The sequence below is a fragment of the Arthrobotrys flagrans genome (assembly GCF_004000055.1).
Source record: "Arthrobotrys flagrans strain CBS H-5679 chromosome Unknown unitig_3, whole genome shotgun sequence".
In the NCBI taxonomy this organism is placed as follows: Eukaryota; Fungi; Ascomycota; class Orbiliomycetes; order Orbiliales; family Orbiliaceae; genus Arthrobotrys; species Arthrobotrys flagrans.
The window spans coordinates 461603-488737 of NW_027137547.1; the positions used below are offsets into that span (position 1 = coordinate 461603).

A 27135-nucleotide genomic window follows, 5' to 3' on the forward strand; every position below is an offset into this window, starting at 1 on the left:
ATAAGTGACGGGTGCTTGGAACCTAGTCTTGGGACCTACCTGGAACCCTATTCGTTCAGATGATTGTCTACCTGTAAATCTGTATGCTTTCGTATAGGATAGCTGGTTGCAGTCCTAGGAATCGGATATAAAAGGGCCGGTTGGGTATTCACTCGACGAAATGGCCATATAAGATGACCTCATAACGCACAAATATTTGAACGTATAACACCAACCGGGCCATTATAATCTTAATCCTATCGTAAAATTCACTTAGAATCATACATCTTAATCGTCCATCAATATACTTCAACTACCTACCCGGTACCTTTGTAGCTTCCAGAGCTCAAGCAGAATTTCAAGATGAAGGCCGCTAAACTCTTCTTCCTTGTCCTATTGACAGGATCCTCCAACCTATGCACCTCTACGACTCCACTACCTACTGCGGAACCTTCTCCTTCAATAGTCGAAGGTGAACCTGAGCTTATCATCAAGCCCACTAAAAGAGGTATGTGTAAAAAACTCCACTACTAGGTCACCCACAACCACTCGACTTGATTCAAACACAATTCTCAAAAGCTCTTCCCTTCAATCCTCGAGCCTTGCCCTCAGCATGCACCCTTACAAACCTCAACAACTGCTACAAGAACTGCATTTGCGTCGGCCCGGTTGCCACATGTAATCCCGTCATTTCTGGATGCCGCAGCTTCTGCTCGTTCTCAATTTGCGGAACTTATACTCCACCTCCCGGGCTTAACGCAAGTGGAACGCCTTGATCAATGGAAAGAACATTATGATAGATCGGGCTGGCGGCTGACGTTCTATATTTCAAAAAATATTCGTCATATTCTCGAGAGGTTCTTGGAAGGACCTAATGGTCGTGTTATTGTTGTCTCTAGACTGGAATTTGGTTGAAGCGTTGAAGAGGGATACCCATAAGCCGCTAGGGCGGGTTTACCTTGTTTATTATACTTTTTCTTTTTAACAACGTGCTATACTTATTGATGATGTTGCGTTCTCCAAGTGCTTTTATTTAAGACCCTGAGTACTATATCGAAATAGTAGTAGATACAAAAACCTATACCCTGACGTACTTACTCGTCATCTTGTTGCTCATGTTTTACACCCGGCCGGGATTCTAGCTTCGGGCCCCAAAGGAAGTCACATTCTACATACTCTTTATTCTCTTTCCAGTCAGGAGCTCTATCAAAACCACGCTCAACAATAATCAAGTGTGCTAGCGGGGGAACCTCAGCATCCTATCCCCCACTCCAGACTTCCAACCCTTCGAAGAATATAGATAACTTTTCGATATACCCATCGAAATAATTACTACCAGCCATCTCTCCGACATTCCGTTCGATCACTTCTGTGGCGTCGAATTTTCCCTCTTTGAAGGACTGGATTGCTTATTCTAAGGCTTCTTGTGCCCCGGGTTTGCCGGACTCCACATCGGCTTCCACCTCAGCGAACCCGTCTATCTTTTCGCGGGTTTCATCGAAGGAAACGTTAAGTATGAGATGTTTGACTTTCGGATTACACCTCCCGCCGTCAAAACGTTGTCACTTTCCATCTTCCTCGGGGCTCAAGTCATTAATCGCTGGTAAGTAAAAACCTTGAGGTCTATGGAATAGAAAATCAGATAATAAAAAGAGGTATATGGTTCCGTCCCCGGACATCCACATCCATAAAACCGGCCTCCCTGTTTCCCGTAGTCTCGCACTTGATAGTTGACCCAAAGCTCGTCGATTACATTATATGGTTCCTCTGGCGGGAGTGGAAGGGCAGTCCATACAGGGCACGCCAAAAGACGGTATGAAGCGAGGTCAAGTTCATATCTCAGTCTCTTTCCTCGGCCTTTGGCGCTTTTACCGGACATTTATCAAAATGTAAAATTATGCTGTTTAAACCTTTTATTGATGAAACAATATAAGCTGCAGCTGTATCACTTTTAATATAAACTTCTCCAACTCCAAATTTTTTTTTAATTTATATAATAAATTAATATCTCGTGAATGAACATGAATATGAAAAGACGGTTGTACAACTCAGCTTTTTAAGTCTTTTTTAATTATAGACACTTAGAGTCCTGCGAAGGAAATCCTGAAACTCTGCACGAATTTGTTGGCATGTTTGTAGAATTGGGAGAAGTTGGTATTTGGGAAGGACGCTGTGGTAGCTGTATTTAGTTGTGAACAGGGAATCTCTTTTCTGAGACGGAATTGCTGTCGGATCATAAGCTGGGTGTATGACCTTAGGGTCGCCCGCAACTTGGCAAATGTCGAAAAGATGGGAATAGATTGCATCCCGGATTTCTAGAGGTATTCGAAGTATTGTTGAGGATATCTGATTGATTGCGGCTGGGTCTGTTCGTAACACTCGGTCTTAAGGTCTTCAACCACGCGTGGTACGTGTAAAATCGTTCAGCGGGGCATCCAGCGCCTCGAAGAGTGATGAAAAAAGCTTCTCAAGGATATTGATATTTCGTGAATTCGGTATTTGGCCTGAGCTGTTTCAAGATTGTATTTCTCAGGAATATTATCTCGTGTGTTTAAGAGTCAGGATCCAGAATCCAGTCTTGCGTGAAGGCTACGTAATAGGTACGAGACCAAGGTTACGAGATTGTGAGACCAGGTAATATGGTTCGGGTAGCGATACAACATGAAACGAGCTCGAGATCTCGAGAAGTGTTGTCCATGATGCATGTTCACCTTCCGTCATGTCTGCACCGGTCTGCCTCAAGTTTTTTTCTCCGCCTTTCATAAATTTGCCTTGCAATATATCCTACGAGTGTGCTTTAGAACCGAACAAGAATCTGATTTGCCAAATTCTCTGCACTTCTAGAAATTTTACGATTTCGTGACCATTGGTTCACAGCCATTGAATTGAAACTATGCATGAGCTTGATTGTGTACAAGAAAAAACATGTACATGTATACAGCAAAGAAAGGTATAACTATATTGAACGGTTTCAAGAAACATTAACACGGACATGAAATATACGGATATCATCCGGAAGAAAAACTCGCTGATGAACGCCTTCCCACAGAGTGCGCTAAAACATGCAATACGAATGACTTAATATCTAACAGAATTAAGACAAGACAAGAATTCACAAAACCAAAAGAAATATGCAAAAGAAATATGCTCAAGAATCAAAGCAAACCCTTCAATAATTCTTCCCCTTCCAATCCTTCGTAGGTTTCGCAAGTCTTACATTTTCATCTTCAGAGAAGACTAACTCGGTCTTAGCAGGACCAATTTCCACGCCAGCCTTGACCTTCCAAAACTTCTTGACCTCATCGTCCTCAGTAAACTCCACCACATCTAGCCACTTTTCGATATTAGCTGCTTCCTCTTCCTTCTCTATAACCCCCAATGGATTGACAACGACTGCAGCGCCTTCATCATCGAAAAATCCATTTTCAGTTGTAATCTTGATCCCGCCAACTCCATCACCGGCAAGATAATCCTTGTTAGAAATGCAGCTGTGGTATGGACCGTACTCGCCACCACAATCGAAACAAAATGCAGCACCACAAGCACAAGTCATGTGGTCGCATCCAGTGTGACGTGCGACTAAATTCTGGCAATTAACGCACTGTCGGTAGCGGTTTGGATACTCCTCGTAGTCTCCGTCCTCATCGTATTCGTCTTCGCTCTCATAATTTTCTTCAGTTTGCTCGCCGTTCTCATTATCCTCGCCGCCTTCCTTCTGTTCCTTTGTATACTTGCTGAGCATGAATTCCTTGAAGAAATACGTACGGGACGCGCAAGGCGTGTCGAGGCCGTGGAAGTGAGATCTGCAAAGGGTGCAGACGGGGGTCCGGCAGGCTGGGGATGAGCATATTGCAAGCCGGGTCTTGTACTCCTTCTTTACAATTTCAGTAATGGTTTCTGTTTGTGGTTCTGGTTCTGGGACCGGTTTTTCCTCCTTCTCTTCAGTGGCCGGTTCAGCAGCCGGTAAATTCGTATCCGTACCCGCATTCGCCTCTACGGTTGCCTCTACATTTGCCTCTCCATTTGTCTCTGCAGTTGCCTCTCCATTTGTAGTTGCATTTGTTTCTGCATTTGTCTCCACATTTGCGTCTGCATTTGCTTCCCCATTCGTCTCTACGGTTGTTTCTGCATTCACCGGTGCTGCTGGTTCAGGAGCAGCTTCTACAGTTGTCTCTGCACTTTGTTCCTCCGTCTCTGGAACTGTGGCTGTTTCTTCCTTGGGCTGGGCTGGCTTGGTAACAGTTCGAGTGACCGTTTCTTCCTTGGTCACGGTGTAGGCAGTTCTAGGTATGTAGGCAGAACAAGTCGGGGCTGGACAAAAGATCTTCTCCTTGTCGTCCCAGTATTCCTGGATGTCCTTCAGTCGCTGCATGTATGCCTCAGATACAAAAGGCACGACAAGGTGGAGGACTGATTCTCCCTCGTGCTGAGGAAGGGTTTCGCGATGTGGCTTTGGAGAAAGTTAGTCATTAATTGTGATTAAAATAAAGATGTAAAGGATATGAACTTACCCATGCAATGCAATTGTCAAACCAATCGAGCAAGCAACTCTTGCAATAAGCTGAAGTTCCATCACCAGGATTACAATCTGGTCGCTTTTCTTCTGTAAGCTTTGCACGTGCTTCTTCATTATCAGCCTCGTCCTCATATATCAGGACGAAATCGTCTCCGCATGCTAAACAACTAGTAGCATAGCATCGGGATTCTAAAGCTTCGCAGGTAGCACAGATCTTTCGGAAAGGTATTCGGCTCCTATTCTGTAGAACTACTGGTGCTACTGGAGCTTGTTCAGTTTCCGTTGGTCCCGGAGCTGGAGTGGGTTCTGGGGCCTGTGCTTCGGCCTCTGGTTGAGGCTCTTCTCCTCTTGTTTCTGTGGGAGTTATTGATGGTGTATTCTCTTCTAGAGGAGGGGTTGGAAGCCTAGCTTCTGGTGTAGCCGGGGTTTCTGTAGCAGTCGGTTCTGCTACGGGAGTAGCTGGACCCTCTCCAGATGCCTCGCCCTCCTGGGGGTCTGGGAGAGTGATCTCCACAGCTACTTCGGTTTTCGCGTCTTCCTCCACGCCGGTCATGTCCCTGATATTCCTGATGGCGTCTTGGTCTTCCAATGGGATGACGAGAACTGTGGAATTTTCTAGTTGATTGTCTTCGGTCGTTGTCTTTTCTGTCGGCGCAATTTCTATTTCTGTAGCTTGCTGTGCTGATTCGATACCAGGCGGAACCGGCTTTTGAGTTGCTGTTGTTGGGAAGCTAACAAAGGATTCAAACATCAGCTCGCTGAATCCCACCATAGGCAGTTTCTAGGAATGAATTTTTCTGCAGTTGACCTTAATTGGTCCCAATGACAATTATAAATACAATCCAAGTTCCTAGTCCCCAGAAGCACTGACGTAGGTACCCTAGGTACACACGCACAAATGTACCGTTTGTCCTTTGTCTATCGATATCATATGCAGATAACAAACTCAATGGTGGGATGACATGGAAGAGGCGGTACAAAATGGAACTTTCCTGGAGTTTTCAGGGATGGCCACTCAGGCTGAGCAAAAAATACTAATACGGGGAAAGCTGCAGGGTTTGAAATGAAATTATAGGGTTGAGGTGATACGAAAAAGTGCAAAGCCAAAGGCTTGTTCCTCGTGAAACCGCAATATCAACGTCATGAACAAAAAGGATTTAAGAACTTACTCATCGGTCCTTATTAAAGGGTTTTCGGGGATTGGTTCGCTTCCAGCCATGATTGCGAGGTTGAAGAAGTTAGGAAAGGCACGAAAATAAGACCTGTGAGTACGTATGTCTATGTGTCTGTTGTTTCATAAAGCTTAAGGATTGAATTGAGAAGAATTGATGAAATCTAGGCGTCAATTATATAGAAAATGGCCAGTGAATTGATATGATATTGAGACGGATATAGATGACTACAAGAACGTCCTATTTTCTGACGGTAATATTTCGAAGATTCTGGATAGTTCTTAGATGATAATTGCGAAGTGAAGGATCGGACTTCAGGTGGAGGTTAGGAGTTTATATGCTCGAATCCACAAGCCATCGAGATTATTACTGCACAGTCAATTGAGTCTCCTCAACCTCTTCAATATCGCAGTTATGAGTCGTACCTGAACATTTGTGTTGATAACTGCCATTTTGACTCATCCAGGTCAGCAATTGGCGGGTGTACCCAATCACAAGCAAACAAGCGGGGAGAGCTAGAACGGAAATGGTATAGATTCGGGTGTGGATTGCAGAAACAACAGCTGGTTTTGGAGCAGGGTTTAGTTATGGAGTGGAAAATGTTCAGAAATGCTGGTGGTACGAAGAAAAGTGCGATCCTTCAGCCATCATAGTAGAGCTTGTATTTTAGGCATGCCACAAGGCGGCCTCGGTATACATCACGACTGACGACATGCAACGACGGTTTCCAGCTGAGCTAGGTACGTATACTATAGTTTTATAATTCAAAAATATGATATCAAGGAACTGGTGAAAATCTTGAGGGATACAGTTGCTTGAGCCGCAAGTTCGCAACTCCATTTTCTGCGGTTGCATGTCATATTAACAAAACGGCTCCCATTGGTCTCAAGAATGTTCAGCTTCGCTCCCAAGGTTTTAGTCAACAAGTCAACCGATTGAGTGGTTCGGTGAATGAATTACTATTAAAAGTACATATCCATATACACATATCGTATCATCGTATAGATCATACAGAGAGAGACTCCGATAACAATACCAAACCGGCCGGCATTGATGCCGGAACAAGACCGCAAAGGAAATGCTGACACAGAACTCCAGCAAGAAACAAGACCAAACTGCAAAGCAAGGTACCAACCGATGCGGGTAGACACCCCGACCTGCAAAGCAGCCCGGCAAAAGCGCAAACAATTGCAAAATGGCGAGATTCTCGGATGAACCTCGAGCCATGACTCCAAAAAAAAAAAACCAACACAAATTTGCAAAGGGGAAAACACGCTCCGCACGGTTTAAGCACTTTGAGGCCCCCCACACCACATTCGTTAAACATTTCGATCATCTCCATATTTTTTTCCTTCCCACATTGTAACATTGCCAGTTATTTCTGTTGTCTTTACGATGGTCCCTTCTTTGGGTGGAACTCGAGGTGGTGTACTTCCAGAAGAGAAGCTGGTGATAGGGTCCAGGCTTCCTCTACCCACGACGATATTCCCGACAATGCTTTCTTGGCTTTCACCTCTTCCATCTTTAGCAATGACGCTAAGAGGGTAGAGACTTCTAACCCGGCTGCCCCCACCTTGAGCCCGTGAGTGGGATGGGCGGCGCAGGCTGGGACCACCACCCGAGCTGTTGACACCCATAGGTGTAAGGTTCTCGGTATATCCCTGAGAGCTGGCAAAGCGTGGGAAAATCTTGATAGCCAAAGGTTTGAGCGACGGAATAGAAGCGCAGACGATTCCGACGTGAGTTTCGAGAGAAGTATATATCCAGAGTTCGAGGCACCACCAGCTTTGATCCCAGGAGACGGTAGCCTTCTCGATATAGATGAGACGGAGAATAGCTGACAACGGAGCGCTGAAGCATAGTTAGTACAAGAAAATCAGAGAAGTTTAGGGACGAGAAAAACTCACATAATACCTAATGTGAAGACTCCAATCAAGGTAAGCTTCTGTCTCATTGGCATCTGCAAACTCCATACGGTCGGCACGGGGAGCAGTAGCACGAGTATATCGGTTACGAGATTGGTACTTCCATGCAGCAAGTGCATTTCATTCTGGAGGGGGATGCAATGATCACCGCTCTTCGGTAGCCTCCAGTACGCCTCGACGGGGACACACTGAAAAGTGACCAAGAATGTCCAGTTGATAGTCCAAGCGACGAGGAACGCCATTGTGCAATATATAGATATCTTGAAAGCCCTGGTCGTGCAGAACCTCAAGTAAAAGAGCAAGATGGAAAGTTTGGTCAAGCTGACCGCCCAAGTGAAGGTCAGTTGGGTGGCAAAAGACCATATCCGAACCATCTTAACCTGCTCTTGCCTAAGATCCCAAATGTGAATTCCTACACCTGCAGGCTCAGAGAGTATACAGGTGATGCTAACTGCCATTGCTGTGATCTAGCCATGAAATATTGGTTAACGTTGCTTTCGTTCTCGACTCAGCGTCAAGTTAAGTCTTACTGTTGCCGCGATGATGAGCCAGTCATCAGCTTTGAAGGCTTTAAGGATAAAAGCTCTGACATAGAGCCTTAGTAAAACAACGATGGCACAGATTACCATCATGACGATAGTTAAGGGGGTCATAAAGTAGGCCTGTCGGTCTGGGTTTTCATAATTTGGCTCCGGCCATGAGAGCAGGATTTCGAGAGGTGGGAGAAGCATCTTGAAAGTCAGATAGGTAACTCAATCTATGAGCTTGACCTGAACGAATGGCGATGATAAGATGTCCAATGATCCGATATAGAGACCTGTTTGCGGAGACCGGTGTATCTCACGACGTCGACGTCGACGACGGTAGTAGCTGAAGCGCCTATAGACTATCGAAGGCAGGTGTCGGAAAACCCATTAGGAAGGAGGAAATATCAGGTGCCTTTTTAAGGTTGATATGTGCCCCCCCAGGTCCACGAACTGCAAGGTTAAAGCAAGGTCGGGTTTGAAATGCAGGTTGAATAGTTGATTGCGTGCTGTAAGCGATTCTTTCCCACTATATACCTACAGAGCCCGGGACCCGGGACCTATTGTTAATAAGGTGGGAGGGGGGGATATGTGGGTCAGTGGGGCCCAAAATAAATGGGAACCAAATCCGTTTCTCGTCTTCTTGGAAAATCCATTGTCTGTCGTCGAAGTGTCCCACGTTTTGGTGGCTTGGGAGGTGTCCTTGGAGTATTTATTGACAGGGTCATGGGGCGGCCTTTTGAAATGCGCTTGGAAAAGGCTTGGAGTGGAAATTTGCCGCAGAAAATATAGCGAATCTTGTGGTGGAGTATTAAATTTTGGTACACTAAATGGCCTGTGGGGCGCTAGGCTTTGTTACTTTTTCCTATGAGGTGTGTATGCACGAAGTTGCAGCTCGGGAAAATTGCTTACTATTCCTATGCACCCAGAGATGCATTGCAACAGAATCCTCAAGGAAATTGGACCTCAGGCGACCACCCATCGTCGGGTGCATATGTTTGAAATGGAATGGCGTAGTAGGATGTGTGACAACTTCAAAACGTTAAACACCAAAGATACTCTTCCGATCTTGCGACGAAACAAGAGTGGAGCTCACAACAGGAAGGCTGGGTACAAATACATGGGCATAGTGCTGGTGAAGCTTCAGATAGAGGTGTTTTCAGCCGGTGTACTCTGTACATGCACCATAATTATCAGTCACCCTAAAAAGCTTCCTTCGGCGATTTACAGACGAGGGAATCGAGGCTTCCCAAGAACCGAAATTCATCAGGGACACTAACATCTGAAGAACAGAAGAATAAAAGTTTCGAACGGTGGAGTTTTGTCGTCTGAAAGGGGTATCAGATGGACGGCACTGTATGAAATCCTGCAGGAACACAGACGGTCGACGTTAGTACCTGCTTGTTACGGGAACGTTTCTCGCACGCACATTTTCTTTGAAATTTTCGATATTCTTCAGAAGACGTAAAGATTTTCCCTTTATCCCGCAGCTTTGGTCTCCCAATTGCCCCAGTTGCAGGTGGCAATAAACGCCCTTTGGTCGAGAAGGCAGATCAGCCTGATGGATCATTGTCGCGAAGGAGAATGGCTGCCCGAAGCAGTAGCGGGAGCCGAATTGCGTGGTGCCTGGCATCCTCGGCTCCACCGCTAACCGTTCGCAGATTAGAGTAATTGTCAACAAGGGATAAAAACGTGGCGCACTGGATGAAATTCCAGAATCGGTGATCATTGGCTGTTGAAACCCCTCAATACGAATGTAGACGGCTGCCTGCCGCGGAACCAAATTTGTACTGAAAATGGGATATTTGTTCGCCATTTCCACGTTTTGGAAGCTTCCGGCTACGCAATCAAGCTTGAGCTCGAGACGAAATGGCTTGTGCTGTCCATAATCTTAATTTGCGTTGTGGAACGTTGAACGAACGTTGGTATCGATAACCTCGGGCGTTCCCGTCCTAGAAGACGCAGGATTGGTGTATAATTTAAATATTCCGTACGAGCTTCTATAATATTAACTTCTGTTGAAACCATTGCTCTTTTTCACGGATTGCCAATGGTAAATGTGATCAGCAAAACAGACATCCGATTTGTTTTCCTGAGGACTTTTCTATTGATGTCGCAGCCGGACACACATGCACTCCAGAACTCCCAACAACGTGCAACGGCAGAGTCGAGACTGTCGAGCTAGGCATTTGTGAAGCCCTAGCTAAGCTATCTGGAGCGGAATTCAAACCCGATGATAAGCCCTTAAATTGCTACAATTCCGTGTCCAAATCATCCAGTTGAAATCCATAGCCAAGTAAGCTACATTTTGTGCTCAGAATCACGACTCACACCTTTTTTGACCTGCCCAAAAGTGGGTCCACCAATCTGAGACATTGTGCCAGATGCTTTAATGTGGAGCCAAAATCAACACCACAAACGACAACAGTGGTGGAGCAAGCGAGCGAGCTTCGCCCACCAAATATATCCCACAAAGACTTCTTCAATTCCGGTTTCCCATGCCTACAAAATCTAAGCTAGCCGGCCCACAAAACACTTATGCAAATACACTTCACACGCATCATGCGTAAACGGCACCGCTTCATCTAACTCTGACGTGACCTGTACTAAAGCGTCCACCCGAGTCTATCCATTTCCCTTATAGAATATTCCATGTAGGATTGATTGCTCCTCACCCCAAGCCCAAAAATAACGCCACTGTGACAGATGTGAGGGGTATGGTCATGCGTAATACGTGCCTGCTTAGCTTCCGTCTACGAGCTCACGGGTTTTTGACTCAGATATGTCTCACTTTCACAACTTGGCAATTTACAACGGTCTACACATGGTTCCGGCGTCGGTTACAACATCGTTTGGGACCAAGATAAAGAAGTGGATTCATGATAGTGGTAAATTATCTCGCGAATATGCTGGCAATTTCGTGTGCGGGGTCCCCAACCTGGGAGATGAGGAGAACAGGTTGACGGGTCGATGTCGAGAGTACATAACAACGTCTAAACGACTGGGGTAGTGGTCGTTTCGAAAAAATGCTTAAACTATTCCATATTCAGGTACCTGGCCTGGAATTGCATTGCAACCTCAGACTAATGCTCGTTTATCGTTTCAAAATTCATACCCAAAGTTCAAATTTAGTGATGCAATTCCAACTTAATCCTTAATGGTTTATGCAGCACCGGTCATATTATTATTCAAAAACTGAAAGTCTTGACATATATTGATATCTCAACAGTAAACTTTAGAGTTCACTATGGTCGCGAACGGAAAATATAATATTGGCTCCCGGCCCTGAGGCGGGCCAGAGTTGCATATGCATGGTTCCTCGCCAAGCGGGGGAGCATACGTCGCCTCTGCCAGGGAACTGTTCAGCCAGGGAATGGTTAGATCGGCTTTGGGTACCGCGAGATTTGGATATTCGTTAATAACCTCGGTCACGAATTGCTTTAATTTCACCGCAGGAAATTTCGAAGGTCGAGGACATTCTCAACACATTGACGAAGGTGTTCGGGTTCTCTTGGCGCTTGTACTTACTACTTTTGGTGATTATAGGGAGAAAATGACAGGGGTCTCCTCACACAAAATGCCACATGCAACACACTGACAGCGCTGGCGCAGGTTCCTGCGTCAGGCTGATATCAGTTGACGGATGAGGGGCCTCCGCCACGTTCAACTCTTCTGGATTTTCTATGCCAAAGATGGGTTTCCCACTTGTCATGATACTGAGAACTAATACTGCAGTCTGTATAATATAGCCCGTGGAGAACACTTCCCGGTTCTCCGTATATCGTCATAGGAGATCACGCCAGCAGTACAACAGTTGAAGCCCAACCTCCCCAAGCACTGAGGACCCACTATATTTCAAAGCAAGGTAGTTCATAATCAATTATATATAGTTAAATACAGCTCGTAAAGGAAAGAAGGCCCGAGATCAGGGGCATAGCTAATTAAGGAAAGCAAAGGGGTATATACAAAACTAAAGCTTGCAAAGCCTTCTAACAAGAACAAGTCTTTGGTGCTTTCAAGGCTTTTCAACAACCAAGCTGGATTTCCTAGCATTGGCGGCCTCAAGCTCGGTTTCCGTAGCAGGGGCACCGTTACCAACGTAAGAAGTCTTGGCTAAGTTGTTCAACTTGTCTTCTTCCTTATCCAAGTCACGGAATTGAATCCAGAAAAAGAAGGCACCCAAAGCGGCGAGGATGGCGGCAACAGTGTAGTTCCATACCAAGAGAGGATCGTTGGCGAGACCGACGAAGGCAAAGCCGATAGCCGTGCTGAATGCGCTCATGACAAGGAAAACAGATGTAACCAAGGACTTCATGTTGGTTGGGGCCTTTGTGAAAGCATACTCCAATCCAGTGATAGATGCGAAAATTTCAGAGATGGCGATCAAAACAAAGGCGCCAGTTTGTGCCCAAACATTAATTGGTGCTGGGTCACACTTTGGATTGGCAGCATCATAACCGCATGGCGATTTCTGGTAGATGTAGTATTGGAGAACTGCTGCCCAAATCATGGCGAAAACACCTGTGATGAAACCGAATGTGATCTTCTTAATTGGTGTGAAGTTGAAACCCATCTTTCGGAGACCTGGATATAGGACGAGATCGAAGATTGGAATGAGGATGATCAAGGAGAATGGGTTAAGGTTGGACAAAATATCGTTGGGAAGGCCCTTGGTGTCCATAACAGCGGCTTGGGAAGTAAGATTACCGTTGATCTGAAGAGTTTACGTTAGTTATAGGTATAAAATAATGGATAGCTTGAAGTGTATATCATACCTGGTTGTAGGTAATCCAGTATAGTGGGTACCAAAGGAAGACCTTGCAAGCCTTAATACCACGGGAAACTTCGTCAACCCATTGATCGTCGAAAGTCATCCACTTTGGTCGTTGTTCTGCCGGGATCTTAGATGGCTTGGCGTTCTCCCAGAAGCTACCGTCGGTCAAGTTTTTGTAAGTTCTAACAGGGTTGACACTCCATTTTCCTCGAGAAGCAAATGCCATAAGTTGCATGGATCGAGATAGGACAGAGTATGTTGCAGGTGTCCTGACATACTTCTTCCTGCAAATGACCATAATAAATGGGCAGAAGAGGAACATGATGGTTGGGAGAAGCTAAAACGGGCAGGCTTCTGTCAGACTGTTTCTAGCACAATACATATATTACCAGTGTCGCGGGAAAACTTACGTAAGAAAGGTAGAAGCCAACATAGTGTTCAGCGTAAACCATACTGATTTGACCCGTCAAGGCGCCGACATTGATCATGAGGTAGAAGTACATGAAGATTCGGGAGATCGTCAAAATAGGGTCGACGATAACCTTCTCTCCAGTAGGAAGTGTGACGACTTGCTTCTTCTCTTGTCTGTATTGCTCGGCGATAAGAGGCGAAATGTTGGACTTGAACCCGCCAGTACCTCCACCCATGATGAGAATGCCGAGAACCATAACTCCCAAGGCAGCTTTCGGCGTCGCAATCACAGGTGGGATGGCGCAGACGACGAGAAGAATATGGCCAACCATTGCGAACGCAATCGAGACCATGATAGTCTTGTATCTTCCCCTGCTCTATTGTTAATACCAATTCGAGTATAGTAGTACCGATATCGATTGCGATGTCAAAACTTACCAATATCTATCTGCGACATAGGCTCCAAACAGTGGCATAAGGTATGCCCAGAATTGATTAAACTGGGTGATACTGGTAGCCGTCCTCTGGCCTAATCCCAAGGCACCTGATTGCTGAACGATTCTTCCAGCACCTGTTGCAGAGTTTGATGGCAAGGGCTGCTGCACGAAATTGGTAACTATTCAATGCAGTCAGCACTAGCGTTCAGATGTCTGATTTTTTTTTTTTTTTTTTTCTTTTGAAGCGGTGTATCAACTTACAAACTTGCGTAACACCATAGTAAGAGAATCGCTCGCAGAGTTCGACGAAGGCAATTGTATATGCTGTCCATGGTACTTGCCCTGCTACTCTTCTTAGGGTAGCCAACTCTTCTTCTGTTGGGGTTCCGTCGTCATTGACGAAATCTTTATCGTCATAGTAAACAGGAACCGCTGGGGTTTCTTGATGAGTGATAACGAGATCACCACCATCTACCTTAGGCGCCTTTACTTCCGCCATATTGAATGACTTAGCTTAGAGCCGCGCAAAAGTACAAGACTCGACTGTCGACGATTAGGACTAGCGAATAGGAACACAGCGAAAAACCACTGTGCTCTTCAAAAACTAGAGAGGGAATGTCAACGAAGGGTACCGAGAAAGCGACAGATGATGAAGATTCCCGTCCGTCGGACATTATATAACGAAATTTTGATCCAGCATAATAACGTATGGTGCAATATCTTGCATTACCCCTCTAGCCCTTGCGCCATCCAGGCAAAAAACCTCATGGAACAGAAAAACCAACATTATAATTTTTCTACCCCCGCTCTTTCCCAAACCCTTAGGCTGTCAATCATTGGCAATGCCAATCGTTTATTGGGCGAGCGGCTTGATCGAAAAGAAGAACCTGCTAATTGAGGGAGCGAGGATATTCACATTCCTCTTGAGCGACTCTGTGCTTGCTTGTGCCCGAATGTGGTAGGTGTGTTGCACAGCTGATTACGGCCTGCAGAGTGTGGTAGTTCATTTGGAACTAATTAGGACACAGGGGTGGCTATTCGGGACTAGGATGTTCGCTATTGACTCGGATAGGGCTCAGAGGAAGAATAAAACGCATAGAAGCATCGGCAGTGGCGTAAATGCTTGTGCCACACATATAGGTAAAGAATTTTAGTCTTTCTTTTGCAACATTTTGTTAACCTAAGTTGGCTATTTTCGGAACAATATACCATGAAGTGGAAGAAAGGTTGAGACAATTCGAATGTTTACGGGCCGGTAATTATGGCAAGGTCCGGCCCTTTCGACGTATTGAATTATGTAACCTTAGACCGACCAAGATTCAAAAAAGACGGTGGCGGCAGGTCTATTACTCTACTTTCTAGTGTCGCGTGAACGTTCTTGTCACCAAGATATTTTGATATCGAATCCACACTTGGCAGGTTGCCTTCACCGGAGGACCTGCTGAAAAGGGCAAAAGTCCTCATGTGTTGCGCCGAAGGTTTTGGTTGCACAGGCATATCCCTTCCGAATGATCAGCGGCCGAGTGAATCCAAGGTTCGAATTCCTTATCAGAAGAACGTTTAGAACCGTTGATAGCCTCAGTTCCAGCTAGCTTGGCAGTATATCTCTAGCTGACTGGGGCGAGGCAAATTACCAAGAAGAACACTCCAATCTTTCTCGTTTTTGTCTTATCTTCCTTGGATGCCAACTTGCTCGGCTGACATTTTGTCGAAAATTACCTGTTCAATTGACATAGAATGGTCAAATTTAACCGGCCATCTTGATATCCCGTCATATCGGAGTTCGTATTTCACTGCGTGTAGTACTGGTTGGTTTTGGTTCAGTATATTGCGTCGGTAGATATCCATTGGGCCATGGGCTACTTTTGGGTTGCCAGCATGCGAAGTATTTTATTTTCCACAAACCATTAATTATTTTCTGTTTTCATATTGATCAATTGATCACATCATGAAATCTATTAAGAGATATCACTATAAACAACCGATCCCCTAAATATGAACCAATTGAGTTCGAATGTTTGAATGTTATACAAGATATTAACGTCGATCACTATATATTATAGCTATATAGGTCTTAGGCTAGATTCTTCGAGAAATTCAACTTTAATTTATATAAAAGGCCCTGCCCTATGTGAACAAACGAAGATATCTATCTTGCACTTACGAAAGTAAGCCGGTACCACCCATTGTTGTTCAATACCTGAAAAACAAAGCCCAAATGGTAAGCCTCAGTACCAAGGTCTCGTATAGTAGCCCCCACGAAGTGACAAGTAAACCTTAAATCACCTTCTGCGTAAACTTTGAAAATAAGAAGAATAAAGGAACAAACTCTATTTCTGTGGGTAGGACAGCTGGTAGAAATAATTAAACACAAGGTATTGAGGAACATGGAAGAAAGCACGTCCAAAACTGAAATCGACTAATTCTTGGTGAAATATATTACTATTCGAGTTCCCTGCAGTGACCGAAGATGATATCAATTAATTATGGGCCTGCTATGAATTTGTTCCCCCATATGGCGAACATTTCAGACCACCTGAGGCCACGAACACTACTAGCGTCAGGGTATGGAAGGACACAGGCTATCAAGGTTAGAATCAGGGCCCTTGAGACTATTGTTGTCTGGAATATGTAGAGCGTCTGTCTTCATATTGGGTGCAATATTTCTTGTGGCCAATGAGGGTGTGTCAAAGCCTTCAAGGGCTTTGGAGCCGGTAGAAAACAGTGGAGCGGGTGCAGGAGATATATGTGACTTAATTATCACCTAAAATTTTAGATTGCTTTGCTTTGAAACTAAACGATGATCCATGCCCCCGTAGTCCTCCTGCCATCTCGTATAATGATGGGTGTATATCTTGATTTGGCGGTTCGTCGGGCTCCTCGAGATAGTATGGCTCTTTCGTATCTGGGACAGGATATTTTTTGCGTCGAGCGGAGTGCACGGGACTCTCCTTGATTTTCTGTGATTCTATCTTAGCAAATAAGTCGTCAAGGTCATCTATACCAATATAGTGCTTTAGGTTTGAGTTTAGATTGTGTGGCCTCGTACTAAGTGGTGATGCTATTGGTAGTTCTGCTGGGACTCGATTGATGGTAGCGAAGGAGTCTCTATTTCTTATCCCAGTTTCATCCTTCATCCGGAATATCTTCACACATTGACAAACTACCACAAGTCAGTATCTCTCAAAGCCCTAAATACTCTTCAATCCGAACTTCCAATCGCTTCATAATACATCGATGAACGTTCGAAGCTAACGTGGGTGTGACTTGACTTACGGAAGATACCGTAACATGCATTAGCAGTCTCTTGAAACATACAGAGACCACCGAGTTCAAATGGTGTTGCAAAAATCTAAGTCTTCGTTCGAGGTTAGACCGTAAGTTGAACTCCAGGCTTCGGGACACTATCTTGCTGCGTTGTTGTGTTATGTATATGGCTTGTGAGAATTTCGATGCCGATTTCGTGGTTGTCGTCTTTATAAAAGAACATTCTGCTGCAAGCGCCTGCAACAAATAACTTTAACATTGAGCCGAAAGGCTCCATAGAGTATTTTGTCCATGGAGGTGCTAATCTCAGCATTTGCAATAAAGCTACGGCCGGATGAACCACCGGAGACGGTCGGCTCGAGAGCCTTGGTATTTGAATTGTACTCTAAATTTTGATGGCGCTCCCGGGGCGCATTCACTGCAAGATCTATTGCCGGACTCATAGGAAGAATCGGCGTACTCACCAGACAAGGGATGGAGAATTTTTGGCAAAATATATAAAGACTATATCAACTTCAAGATTAGAGACGATGCTTATATTGACAAACAAGGGTGGGAGAGGATTAAAGGAGTTTCTATGAAAACAATTGGGTGTTGGGTGCGTATATCCCGCCTATGGGGCTTGAGATGGTCATACGAGTATTGCCTATTGGAATTGGTTCTTCTTAGGATACTGTCGGGGCACTCGGGATACCAACAAGCCCTGTCATTGAGAAATGCAAATGCAATGGCAAGTATAAGTTCGACGACACAGATCTAACAGCCTGTATGTTTGTCGCTGCAGCTTTTCTAATTAAATATTTCCGGCTATACTGACGAAACATGAAATGGGAGCTACAGTCACCGAAAATGCTTTCCATGCCCTTGCGCTTGATGAACACAGAATGCCATTCACACTAACTTCATGGCGACTGCCTACTCCATCTGCAATAGAGAGCATACGGATATAGTACCCAATCTGAAGCAGGTGTAGTTTCCAGGAGGTACGCTGAAATTGAAGACCCTCATCAGGGGAACTTCGAAAGTGGAGGACCCAGTATACGCTTATAGTACTAACTTCTCTCATACAGTTCATACCAATATTGGTGAGGGCTACAAGGACCAAGAGCTATCTGATCTCACTCTTGTTTGGATGATTCAACAGTTCATTCCTTTCCTTGTATTTGACCTTGACTACGTCAAGTCCCTCAGAGAAGTGTCTAGTAGCAGCAACTGGGCTTCCGGTGCAATTCCTAACCCATTCGTCGGCGTCATGAAAGTCACAACGAGTAAAGTGAGAACGCCTAGCGGCTACTTTGGTGGTCCACCAAAATCACCTCTAAAACGAGCAATGATGTTTAGAGCAGGGGTTTTTAGTCAACGTGGCATCAGAAGTGTCACCAACGAGGAGACTCACCCAAGTGTTTGAGGGCGCATGGTTGCAAGCAATGGTGAATGGTGTAGCCGTGCGTTATTTGGGTGGTCATGTGAAAAGAGAATTGTGCAAATAGCTGCTGAGCCGGCCGAGAAATGGATCTGGACAAACCCCAATACTGGAACTGAGCTCTTTGAATTAGATATGGGGGAACATGAGAAAGTGCTAGCGGGAACGGAAGTTGTAGCGAAGCTGGTTTCGTTGGTGACTGTACCATTGAGAAAGAATAAGGGTGCGGGAATGGATAAAGTGCCCGTTGATAGCAAATGGGCAGAGAGAATCGACTGTTATGTTGGAGCCTAGTACACACTATGCGGTATTGGTCTTGCCTTCTTTCCGCTGCATTCTTTTGATCTTGTTGCTTGTGGAATAGAGTATTGTTAGTAGTTTTTCTTTATTCGCGGTAGTATTGTCAATCGCCAACGTAAGAGGTTATCCTAGCCTAGGAGTCATTTTGGGAATAGAGGCTTTTTAATTCAACTATTGGGTTTTGTACCTGTGCTTCAACAATGAAAGCGGTCTCCTGCAGCCGAATGGAACACTGGTACATTCCTTAAGGATCCTTGTGCTCCATAGACGGATCGAGCAGAGGTAACATTACAGGTTTAATTGAGGCGCATGGTAACTATGCCCAAGCCGACCATAAACACCGAATCCATTTGGCTGCCCTTGGCGTCAATTAAAGAATTCCCCTTCCTGAACTGGAATATTTCCCCTTCAAGCGATGCCTCCTAGCTCCGAGGAGGAATCGTGTTGTTCAAAATCCAACAGTTTGTGTCGAACAACATGCCTTCACTAACATAACTAACGACACCCATTTCACAGAGCACTCTAGACATCCCTGCGTGTTCTGCGATCCTCTACTCAAAAACGGACCCACTGTGAGAGTGCGTCGCTCCACCACCGAAATGCTGCGGGCTCAACTTGCGTTAAGAGTTTCCTGTGAAAGTTCTATTGGTACATATATTGACTCCTTGGCTAGCCTAACAGTCGGCCGTTTTCTAAAGAAAGAAACCTTGTTCGGAACATTGAAGCCTCCCAGGAAGTTGCATAATGCCCTTGTTAGTTCGTTTATCGATAATTCGCCAAAGTGCGGGCCCTACCTATGCAAGATAATTGAAACGGACTATCAATTGGCTGTCAAACCTAGTTCACAAGAGCTACCTGGTCGGCTTGGCTATGGTATGCAAGCTTGCTGCGAACGGCTCGCTCCCCATCTATCCAATGCGTTTCTCCCCAACGTCAACTGGAATGTTGCGAAAGACAAAGGCGAGAAACAGGTACAAGCTTCGATCGACTGCAGGAGATTCGTCGCGGGGTATGAAAAAACGGGGCAGGGATAGCCACTATGCAACCGCACAGCCCGTTTCGTCTTCACTGTATTGGTGTGTGTGTGTGTGTGAAGTTTATCGGTCTGTGTTCCGGTATAGAAAAGGAAAGCTGGTGCTATTTCGATCCCATCTTCATTCTTTCCACCTTGCTATCAACGAAAGCGTCTTGGTTTCGTCTTTCTGACGTCTCATCTGGTATTTAAGAGTCCTTGGTAATCGATAAATCCATCCGGATAGTATTTCTTCTCAGCAGGACCCATTATTTTTCAACTCGTAAATTTTCCTGCCATCATTCCACTGCTTGCACAACGGGTGCTCCTGACATTCCACAGTCCCGAGCCGTAAAATTCCAAGAGCGCAAAAACACCGAACCTATCAAAAATCCCCAATCGATTACGATAGGGAGCAATAAAAGGCCGTGATGATTGAGCCAGTTACTCTTTTCTCCGTTATTGCGGGCGTTATAAATCTTGCGACCCGATTAACTATTGACCTCACTCGTCTGACGGTGATGCTGAAAAATGTACCGGATCAGATAACCCAGGTTTGTAATGAGATGGTATCATTGAACGCCACGCTCAGCACCCTACAGCAACGTTTTAATCCTACGGAATCCGGATATACAGAGGAGCAATTGGCTTGCCTTGAAACCGTAATTACATCGACGAGAGAAACACTCATTCAACTTTCGAAATTGAGCGACGCCTGTGAAACTACAGGGAAGAAAAAGCCAGGAGTTATAGGAATTTGGAAAAAAATGAACTGGACCTTAAACGAGTCCGAAATTGCAAGTTATCGAAGCGGATTAGTTGGTTACACGGCTATGCTGAATTTGTTGACTGCAACATTAGCAGAGTAAGTTCTCTTTTATAACGAAAGAATATATGATACCGTCAGTTGAAAAATGGCGGCTAACCACAGTTTTCTTACATAAAGTCAAAGAGGAGCAAATATTGAAGCAATGGTCACCAAGACGAACGAAACGCTACAAACTCTTGTGGAGCGTCGAAATGGACTTTCAATAATGTCTGCAGAAATACCAGAAAACATGAATTCAAAATACCCACAAAAGCCAAGAGTTCCACCCAAATTGCCACTGAAGGGGAGAAAGCGATCGAGTTCTGTGGTAAGTCAAATTTCTGAATCCCGTGGCCGAAAACATACAGAATACTCGCAATCGAGGAGCCGCTCCGTCGCAGCATCAGCATCGCGAGGAGGGTCTTCAACCAGTGTCCTAGCGGAGATACGGGACCTCAGAGGATGTTCAAGTCCTTATCAGTCGCATTCGCAAGATAATTGGAGAGTTAGATCCGCCTCAACTTCACAATTGCCTTTACCTAGTTCCACCCCGCCACTTCTTCCTGCAGCAGCAAGCTATTTGCATCTTGACGTGCCGAATGGGCGGTCTGCTGGCTTTGGCTACGGCTTGCCTTCGCCGCCCCCAGAATATACTGAACTTGCGCCCGGCATACTCGACGACACATCATCGGAAGTGCGTTCGCCGCAGCAACTTATACGCACAGCGCGGTCCCCGGCACCAGCATCTTTTCGTGCAACAAGCACTACGAGATCGTCTAGTTCTCGGCCGTCATACAGGCGAGCTTTCTCTTCGGCATCTGCAAGAACTATGGATTCAGAATCAACCACTATTCCGGTAGTTGGAACCACATCTCGAGCTACTGGAATTCCGCTCACACCCGTTCTTCCTGCGAAAGAAAAGATTGACGGCCACAAGCTGGAATTTGCTGGGAAATGGTAAATATAATTTCTAAGAATTATAAGGATATCTCTGTTAACGTTTACTACTAGGACCGTAAAACAAATCAGAATCAATGAATCCTTCATGGGATCCGGGGTTCTATTCCTGAAGAAGGATGCGCCTAATAAACGCGTCCTCGTCAATTTACGGCTTGATAGCAGCAAGGACACACGTCTTTCGTATCGATGTAAGTTTTAACCGAACCTGTTATCACTGAAAAATTGAATGGTTCGATTGACAAATTTCTAGGGATAGAAACGTCTTCAGCAACCCGGACGAAACCGTCCTCAATGTTTACCGGCCCTTCATATGTCTTGCGGAGTCTTGTCCGGGCCGATGACTACTCCGGGGCCACAATTGGGAAGACATCTATAAAGCTAGAGGATATCTATTATCTTGCTGGCCAACGGTCTTTAATGATCGCTATAAATTTAATTCAACAGTCACCTCCTGACTGGCTAGTCGACACAAAGCCACAGGAGATCCCGACGGCATATCCTCATGGGATACATGCACCTGCTCCTATTAGTCCCCCAACAGGCACCGTTCGGAATTTTTTCAGATCGTTCCATGCGCCTTCCGAGTCAAATTATTCTGAGCAATTTCCTCCCAATGAGAATGACTACCGTGGCTTTTCAAATAACTTTTCAAGGCCAAACCCGCAACAGCAATACGGGCTGTACACCAACGTGACAGCACCTCCTACGCCCCCAGATTCTCCTTCCGAAACCTCCATGAGAAGTCAAAGCCACCGTCCTAGTTTTAGCAGCAGTAGTGTTGGAACTGCAGATGGTAGAATGGCGCGGCTCAGTTACGAAAACCCTCATCCTGTCTCCACTAGGAATAATCCTGCACAGGATCCTAGAACAAGAGCTATGAATCCAACAAGATGCTTTAATCCTGCAGCTAGATGTGACATTCCGAACGAATCATCTGCGGCGCAAAAGAGAGGAAGACAACGAACTAGAGGAGGACCAAGATCCTGGTTTTTGTTTGGGAGAGGCTGATCAGGTTGTAGCGAGGCTCGCGGGCTAAGCAGCGCATAACGAGGCGAAAGGAAATCTGAAACGGTACGAAACGCTTTGTTAAACCTACAAAGATTAACAAAAGTTTGCAACTATATCATTATTCTAGGGATTTATAGTCTAGCAAAAAACTTATTTTGAGTATACAGTACTATTGGTCTGAGGTTTGAGGACGATTGCACTTGTGGCTGGCTCAGGTCCCTCCTTCTTATTCCTTGACTGCAGGTATCATTTTTGCTTACTGAAAAAAAATTTTCCTGGTTCGGTTTTTCTACTTGTCTTTGGATATACCCTTCCACAGCATAATTCTAAGACGGCGTCGTATTGTACATCTCGAATGATTTAAACCAGCAAGTGGAGAGAGCTTTATCATTATATATTCATAACATGGAGCCACGTTTTCTATACCCCAACGATATACCCTTACAATATATTCCCTATAATTTTAGTATTGTGGTTTCTTTAATAGGGAGTTTCTCTCCTAAATTTCTCTTGTTTACCAGCCATTTCTTTTGTGGTTTTAAATTGCATACATGTAAGATAGATATATTACAAGCTCATAATAGATATCTTGTATTCTAGGCAGATATCAATACATACCTAAAGATCCAAATCGAAAATTTCTATATCCCACGGTGCCTCTTCTTTGATAACCTAGTTAGACATTATATTGACCTTGTAAAAGATGGGAGTCTAATTATCTAGAAGACTTTATATTGCATTTATCTAAGTATACATTAAAACTTCAAAGGTTACATAGAGTGTTACTGGATCTGAGATTTTGAAACCATATAGACAATCAAATCCGAATACCTCATAGTCAGAGATTTAAGTTTCCCATAGTTGTGACAATGGTATCAGATCATGTTAGTAGTTCGAGGCATACTATAAATGCTCAAACGGCTTTTCTTTATAACCAATATATTCAATGAATTGATCGACAGAGAATGCCGAGTATATAAAACTAGAACGTAGACGGGTCTCTCTGAGCCATGAATCCATATCTAGCATATATCATTCGATTCAAAGCTTTTCATTAGGGCTGATATAATCACCAAAATTAACACTTCGCAAATTTACTCCAGGACGCTATAGCACCTCTAGCTTACGAAGACTTGCTAAAAAATCCACCAGAAGACACTTCTGCTGTTAAAAAAACTTGCCCCAGCCTGTATTTGAAGGCAAATCGTTGAAATGGAAAGCAATGCGGGAAGGCAGCCCTTCGAGAAGGAAATTTATGAGGAGATCACAAATGATACTACTCATCGAGTAGAGAGTACGAGGACGAATGGATCTAATCCTGCTGATGTGCCTCCTCGAGAAGCCACCCCATGGCCCGAGAATGGATATGAAAATAATCTAAAGAAGAGCATGGAAGATGAAATGAAGGATGGAGTTGAAAGCATCATGATTCCAGTAGAATCCACCAAACTACCACCCATCCTAGAACACGGCACGCCTGGAAGCTCGGTGTATCCAGAAGCCCCGACGACGGTAAACTGTCCGAATGAAAACAAAAATATTTCTTCTATAGAGAGCAGCTCCGAAGTCAGTATTTCTCACAACATCTCTTTCCCTCCTTCTTCATCGAACGATATCTAAAAGACTTCCGTCCAATCCCTAGTTTGCACCACCACTACTACGTCTCCGGACCTAAACCCTCTATCACCTCTTGCCCTACCTCCTAAGCTACCTATGCTTCAGGACCAAAAGATGGAGAGCAAAGACACGACGACCATCAAAAGAAAGCGGAAAAGCCCCTCCGTGGGGCTCCCGAGCCAGAAACCTAAGAAACCAAAAATTATAGCCGAGCCAAAGAAGACTCCGGCGTGCAAGTCGTGCTACCACAAACATATTGGCTGCGACAGGTTAACTGAAAACGAACCCTGCCGAGCCTGCGAGAAGAGAAAGCAGCCCTGTGAACGAAACGACGTTCGAGTCGTAAAGGGAGAGAAGATGGTGGTGAAAGAAGAACTCACGGCTGGCGAATCCTCCCACAAAGCCCAGAAAACTTATCAAAAAAGCCCTGTTGAAGGTGGTGTCGTCACCCCCTCCAGTATTAGAACCGTGTCTGTGGCGGAAGCATATGGTACAACTTCTCTTGTTCTTACCTTTGATACCTCGGTCTTTGTTTGTAGAGCGTGTGGAGGTAGAGGATTTAGGACTATGTGCTAATTGTAAATACGGGGATATTGATAGGGGAAGAAGACCAGAATTCATGTGGGGAAGAAGTTGAAGGGGACGTTCCTCTGTGCGTACCTAGTCAAAATCAAGAAAGAGGAGGAAACAAACAAGTGGAGACTCACGTTAGTGGAAGTGGAAGTGGAAGTGGAAGTGGAATTGAAGAAAGAGTAGAGGTCAAAGGAAATCAATATGCGGTAATGACAGAGGCAGAGAAGGAGGTCGTCAATATACTGATGGGAATGAAGAGTGCGAAGGTGAAACTGTTGGATGAGACGACGTCTCATTGCTATTTTGAAGCAATCAAGGGAATTTTAATGGAAGGGGTAGAAGATTCTGAGAGTAGAAAAGCAGGGTTAAAAATGCTTGAGAAGCTGAAGTGGCAGTTTACATGGCTGAGCGGGTATAGTGATGAGTATGCTGTTTTTCAGCCGTTGTGTGACTAAGTATCTCAAATACTTCCTAGAAACTCCATACGAAATCTATTTCCTGCATGCTTTGTTCTCCCTCTAGAGCTGCCGGTGAATAGTTAATGTAACCGAAGAATAAAAGAATCTTAACCCTGAGACCAGGCGGAAAAAATCCTGTATTTATTACCATGCTACCATATGGTGTCCATCGTTGCCCTAGCAAAGTAGATTTATGCCAGGAAGGGACTGAGATGCCTAAGCTTAAGACTTTCTGCCTCGAAGTCAACTGTATAATTTAGAATGTACACAATACCTAAGTTATAAGTTCGGAGTCCCTTTTGGTAACAGAAGATGTCTCTTAATCGAGATTTCTCCCTTTGACTGGGTGGTTACATGGGGCCATAGTATGTCTTAGAGAACGTACGAATATAGATAGGTCCAAGGGGTGGCCGTAGCCCGAGCGATACAGCCAGCTATTTGCAATAATAAGGACCTTTTGATGAGGCTCCGCGTAACATACCCCATAGAGGTAATGAAAGACGCTCAAGCTCCCGGTCGTACCACCTCAGTTCTACTTTTGGATTTAGTCCTAGAGTATTCTGCCTAAGTCGGTACCTATCCGTAGAAAGCTACACAGCATCCCCACGTTAGCTACCTGATTGCAACATCATCAACACGAATATCACTATCAATCCTATTAGTACTAAGTCCTTAGAGGAGGGAAAACAAAATGACAGTACCTTTTTAATCCATAATATCTTATTTGTCCCTCGATGCCCAGAAAGATTTTCCGTGGCTCATTGTCTTGCTAATTTCTGTGATTGTAATTGCTCCAAGGCCATTTGTTCGATGGCTTGTTGTTCAAATTTGGACTCCTATCAGGGTGGTAACGTGAAGTTGGGTTTGCTGTATTGAAGTTTCTAAATTTGATCCAGCATGTACGGGAAAATTGGTGGTTCTCTATAAAGTTCTAGTATGTTAACTCCTTGAAGACATTCAAGTAGGGGAATATAGTGTCAACTTGCAGGGCATTGATATTATAAGAACTCGAATTTGTGATTAGGTAGCAAGCGGGTACTGTTAGATGTATAACTGTCAAACTAGATTGAGGGATTCGAGTCTAGTCGAGAAGTTAGGTTAATTCTTCGCTGTCGCTGAGTATGACGTGCAAAATACTTGTCGTGAGACCTTGCTCTCACGTTCTGACCTTCGGCAACCACCAACTTTACAAAGAAACCTCAACCATCAACCATCGGAAGACCGTTCTTTCACCACCTTCACCTTTATATCTGAACTCCCATTGCCTCTACCAGGTTAATAGTCTGCTCTGCTCCCTTCTTGTTTTAGGTGTTCCGTTCACCATACTTTCACAATCATGGTTTCATGCAAGCGTCGTCGTGCAGGCTTAAAGGCACGTGAGACCTATCTTAGAAGACTCGCAGCCACCCCTCCCCCAGGATTCGGGCCACGACTTTGGAATACTGGTTATCCTAGCAACTACCACAAGGCTCTCTGGAGAAAGATAAACTCACAGATCAATTGCCCAAAACCCTGTCCGAAAGCACTCAATCGAGAGTTTGAATGGGCCCGGGCTGAAAATGCGAAGATAGAACGAGAGCTTCTTGAAAATCTCCGCTACATAGCCGAGAAGAAGAAACTCCAAGAGCGGGAGGAAAATAGAAAGAAACAAGCGGAGTACGAGAAGCAACGAAAAGAGAAGGCCAAGGCTGTCAAAGCGATACATCCCAACGAAACTGAGTCCGAGGTTGATCCGGATGAAACTGAATCCGAAGTTGACCCTAATGAGACCGAGACCGAAGCGGATTCCAAGGAAGCTGAACCCGAGTTCCGCTCAGATGAAATCGAGTCTGAGGCTGATCCAGACAAAACTGAAGGATAATAAACCGTTAGTCATCTACTCATCTACCTACCAATGCAACAGCTGACCGACCACAAGGGGAAGTCGATCATTTTCACGAAATTACTTCTATTCTCGATTTGGCGTTATAA

At 44.8% G+C, this 27135-nt stretch overlaps 7 protein-coding genes across 7 annotated transcripts; 4 read left to right on the forward strand and 3 right to left on the reverse strand.

Moving 5' to 3' along the window:
* Positions 1–3148: 3148 nt before the first annotated feature.
* Positions 3149–5714, reverse strand: DFL_001515 (uncharacterized protein; the record flags this gene model as incomplete). The annotated part of the gene is made up of 3 exons (XM_067630145.1): positions 3149–4429; positions 4491–5226; positions 5665–5714. 3 exons carry the CDS (start codon positions 5712–5714, stop codon positions 3149–3151), a joined length of 2067 nt encoding a protein of 688 aa, XP_067492817.1.
* Positions 5715–6986: 1272 nt separating this feature from the next.
* DFL_001516 (uncharacterized protein) lies at positions 6987–8323 on the reverse strand (the record flags this gene model as incomplete). The annotated part of the gene is made up of 3 exons (XM_067630146.1): positions 6987–7518; positions 7575–8059; positions 8123–8323. 3 exons carry the CDS (start codon positions 8321–8323, stop codon positions 6987–6989), a joined length of 1218 nt encoding a protein of 405 aa, XP_067492818.1.
* Positions 8324–12131: 3808 nt separating this feature from the next.
* On the reverse strand, positions 12132–14237 carry DFL_001517 (uncharacterized protein; the record flags this gene model as incomplete). The annotated part of the gene is made up of 5 exons (XM_067630147.1): positions 12132–12830; positions 12892–13227; positions 13301–13673; positions 13740–13917; positions 14000–14237. 5 exons carry the CDS (start codon positions 14235–14237, stop codon positions 12132–12134), a joined length of 1824 nt encoding a protein of 607 aa, XP_067492819.1.
* A 3059-nt stretch (positions 14238–17296) lies between these two features.
* Positions 17297–18413, forward strand: DFL_001518 (uncharacterized protein; the record flags this gene model as incomplete). Its single annotated transcript, XM_067630148.1, has 4 exons — positions 17297–17374; positions 17451–17603; positions 17675–17771; positions 18076–18413. The coding sequence occupies 4 exons, from the start codon at positions 17297–17299 to the stop codon at positions 18411–18413; spliced, it is 666 nt and encodes a 221-aa protein (XP_067492820.1).
* A 2094-nt stretch (positions 18414–20507) lies between these two features.
* On the forward strand, positions 20508–22516 carry DFL_001519 (uncharacterized protein; the record flags this gene model as incomplete). The annotated part of the gene is made up of 4 exons (XM_067630149.1): positions 20508–20605; positions 20687–21505; positions 21560–21696; positions 21759–22516. 4 exons carry the CDS (start codon positions 20508–20510, stop codon positions 22514–22516), a joined length of 1812 nt encoding a protein of 603 aa, XP_067492821.1.
* A 1212-nt stretch (positions 22517–23728) lies between these two features.
* DFL_001520 (uncharacterized protein) lies at positions 23729–25161 on the forward strand (the record flags this gene model as incomplete). Its single annotated transcript, XM_067630151.1, has 3 exons — positions 23729–24086; positions 24159–24623; positions 24734–25161. 3 exons carry the CDS (start codon positions 23729–23731, stop codon positions 25159–25161), a joined length of 1251 nt encoding a protein of 416 aa, XP_067492822.1.
* A 1339-nt stretch (positions 25162–26500) lies between these two features.
* DFL_001521 (uncharacterized protein) lies at positions 26501–27025 on the forward strand (the record flags this gene model as incomplete). Its single annotated transcript, XM_067630152.1, has 1 exon — positions 26501–27025. One exon carries the CDS (start codon positions 26501–26503, stop codon positions 27023–27025), a length of 525 nt encoding a protein of 174 aa, XP_067492823.1.
* Positions 27026–27135: the final 110 nt, after the last annotated feature.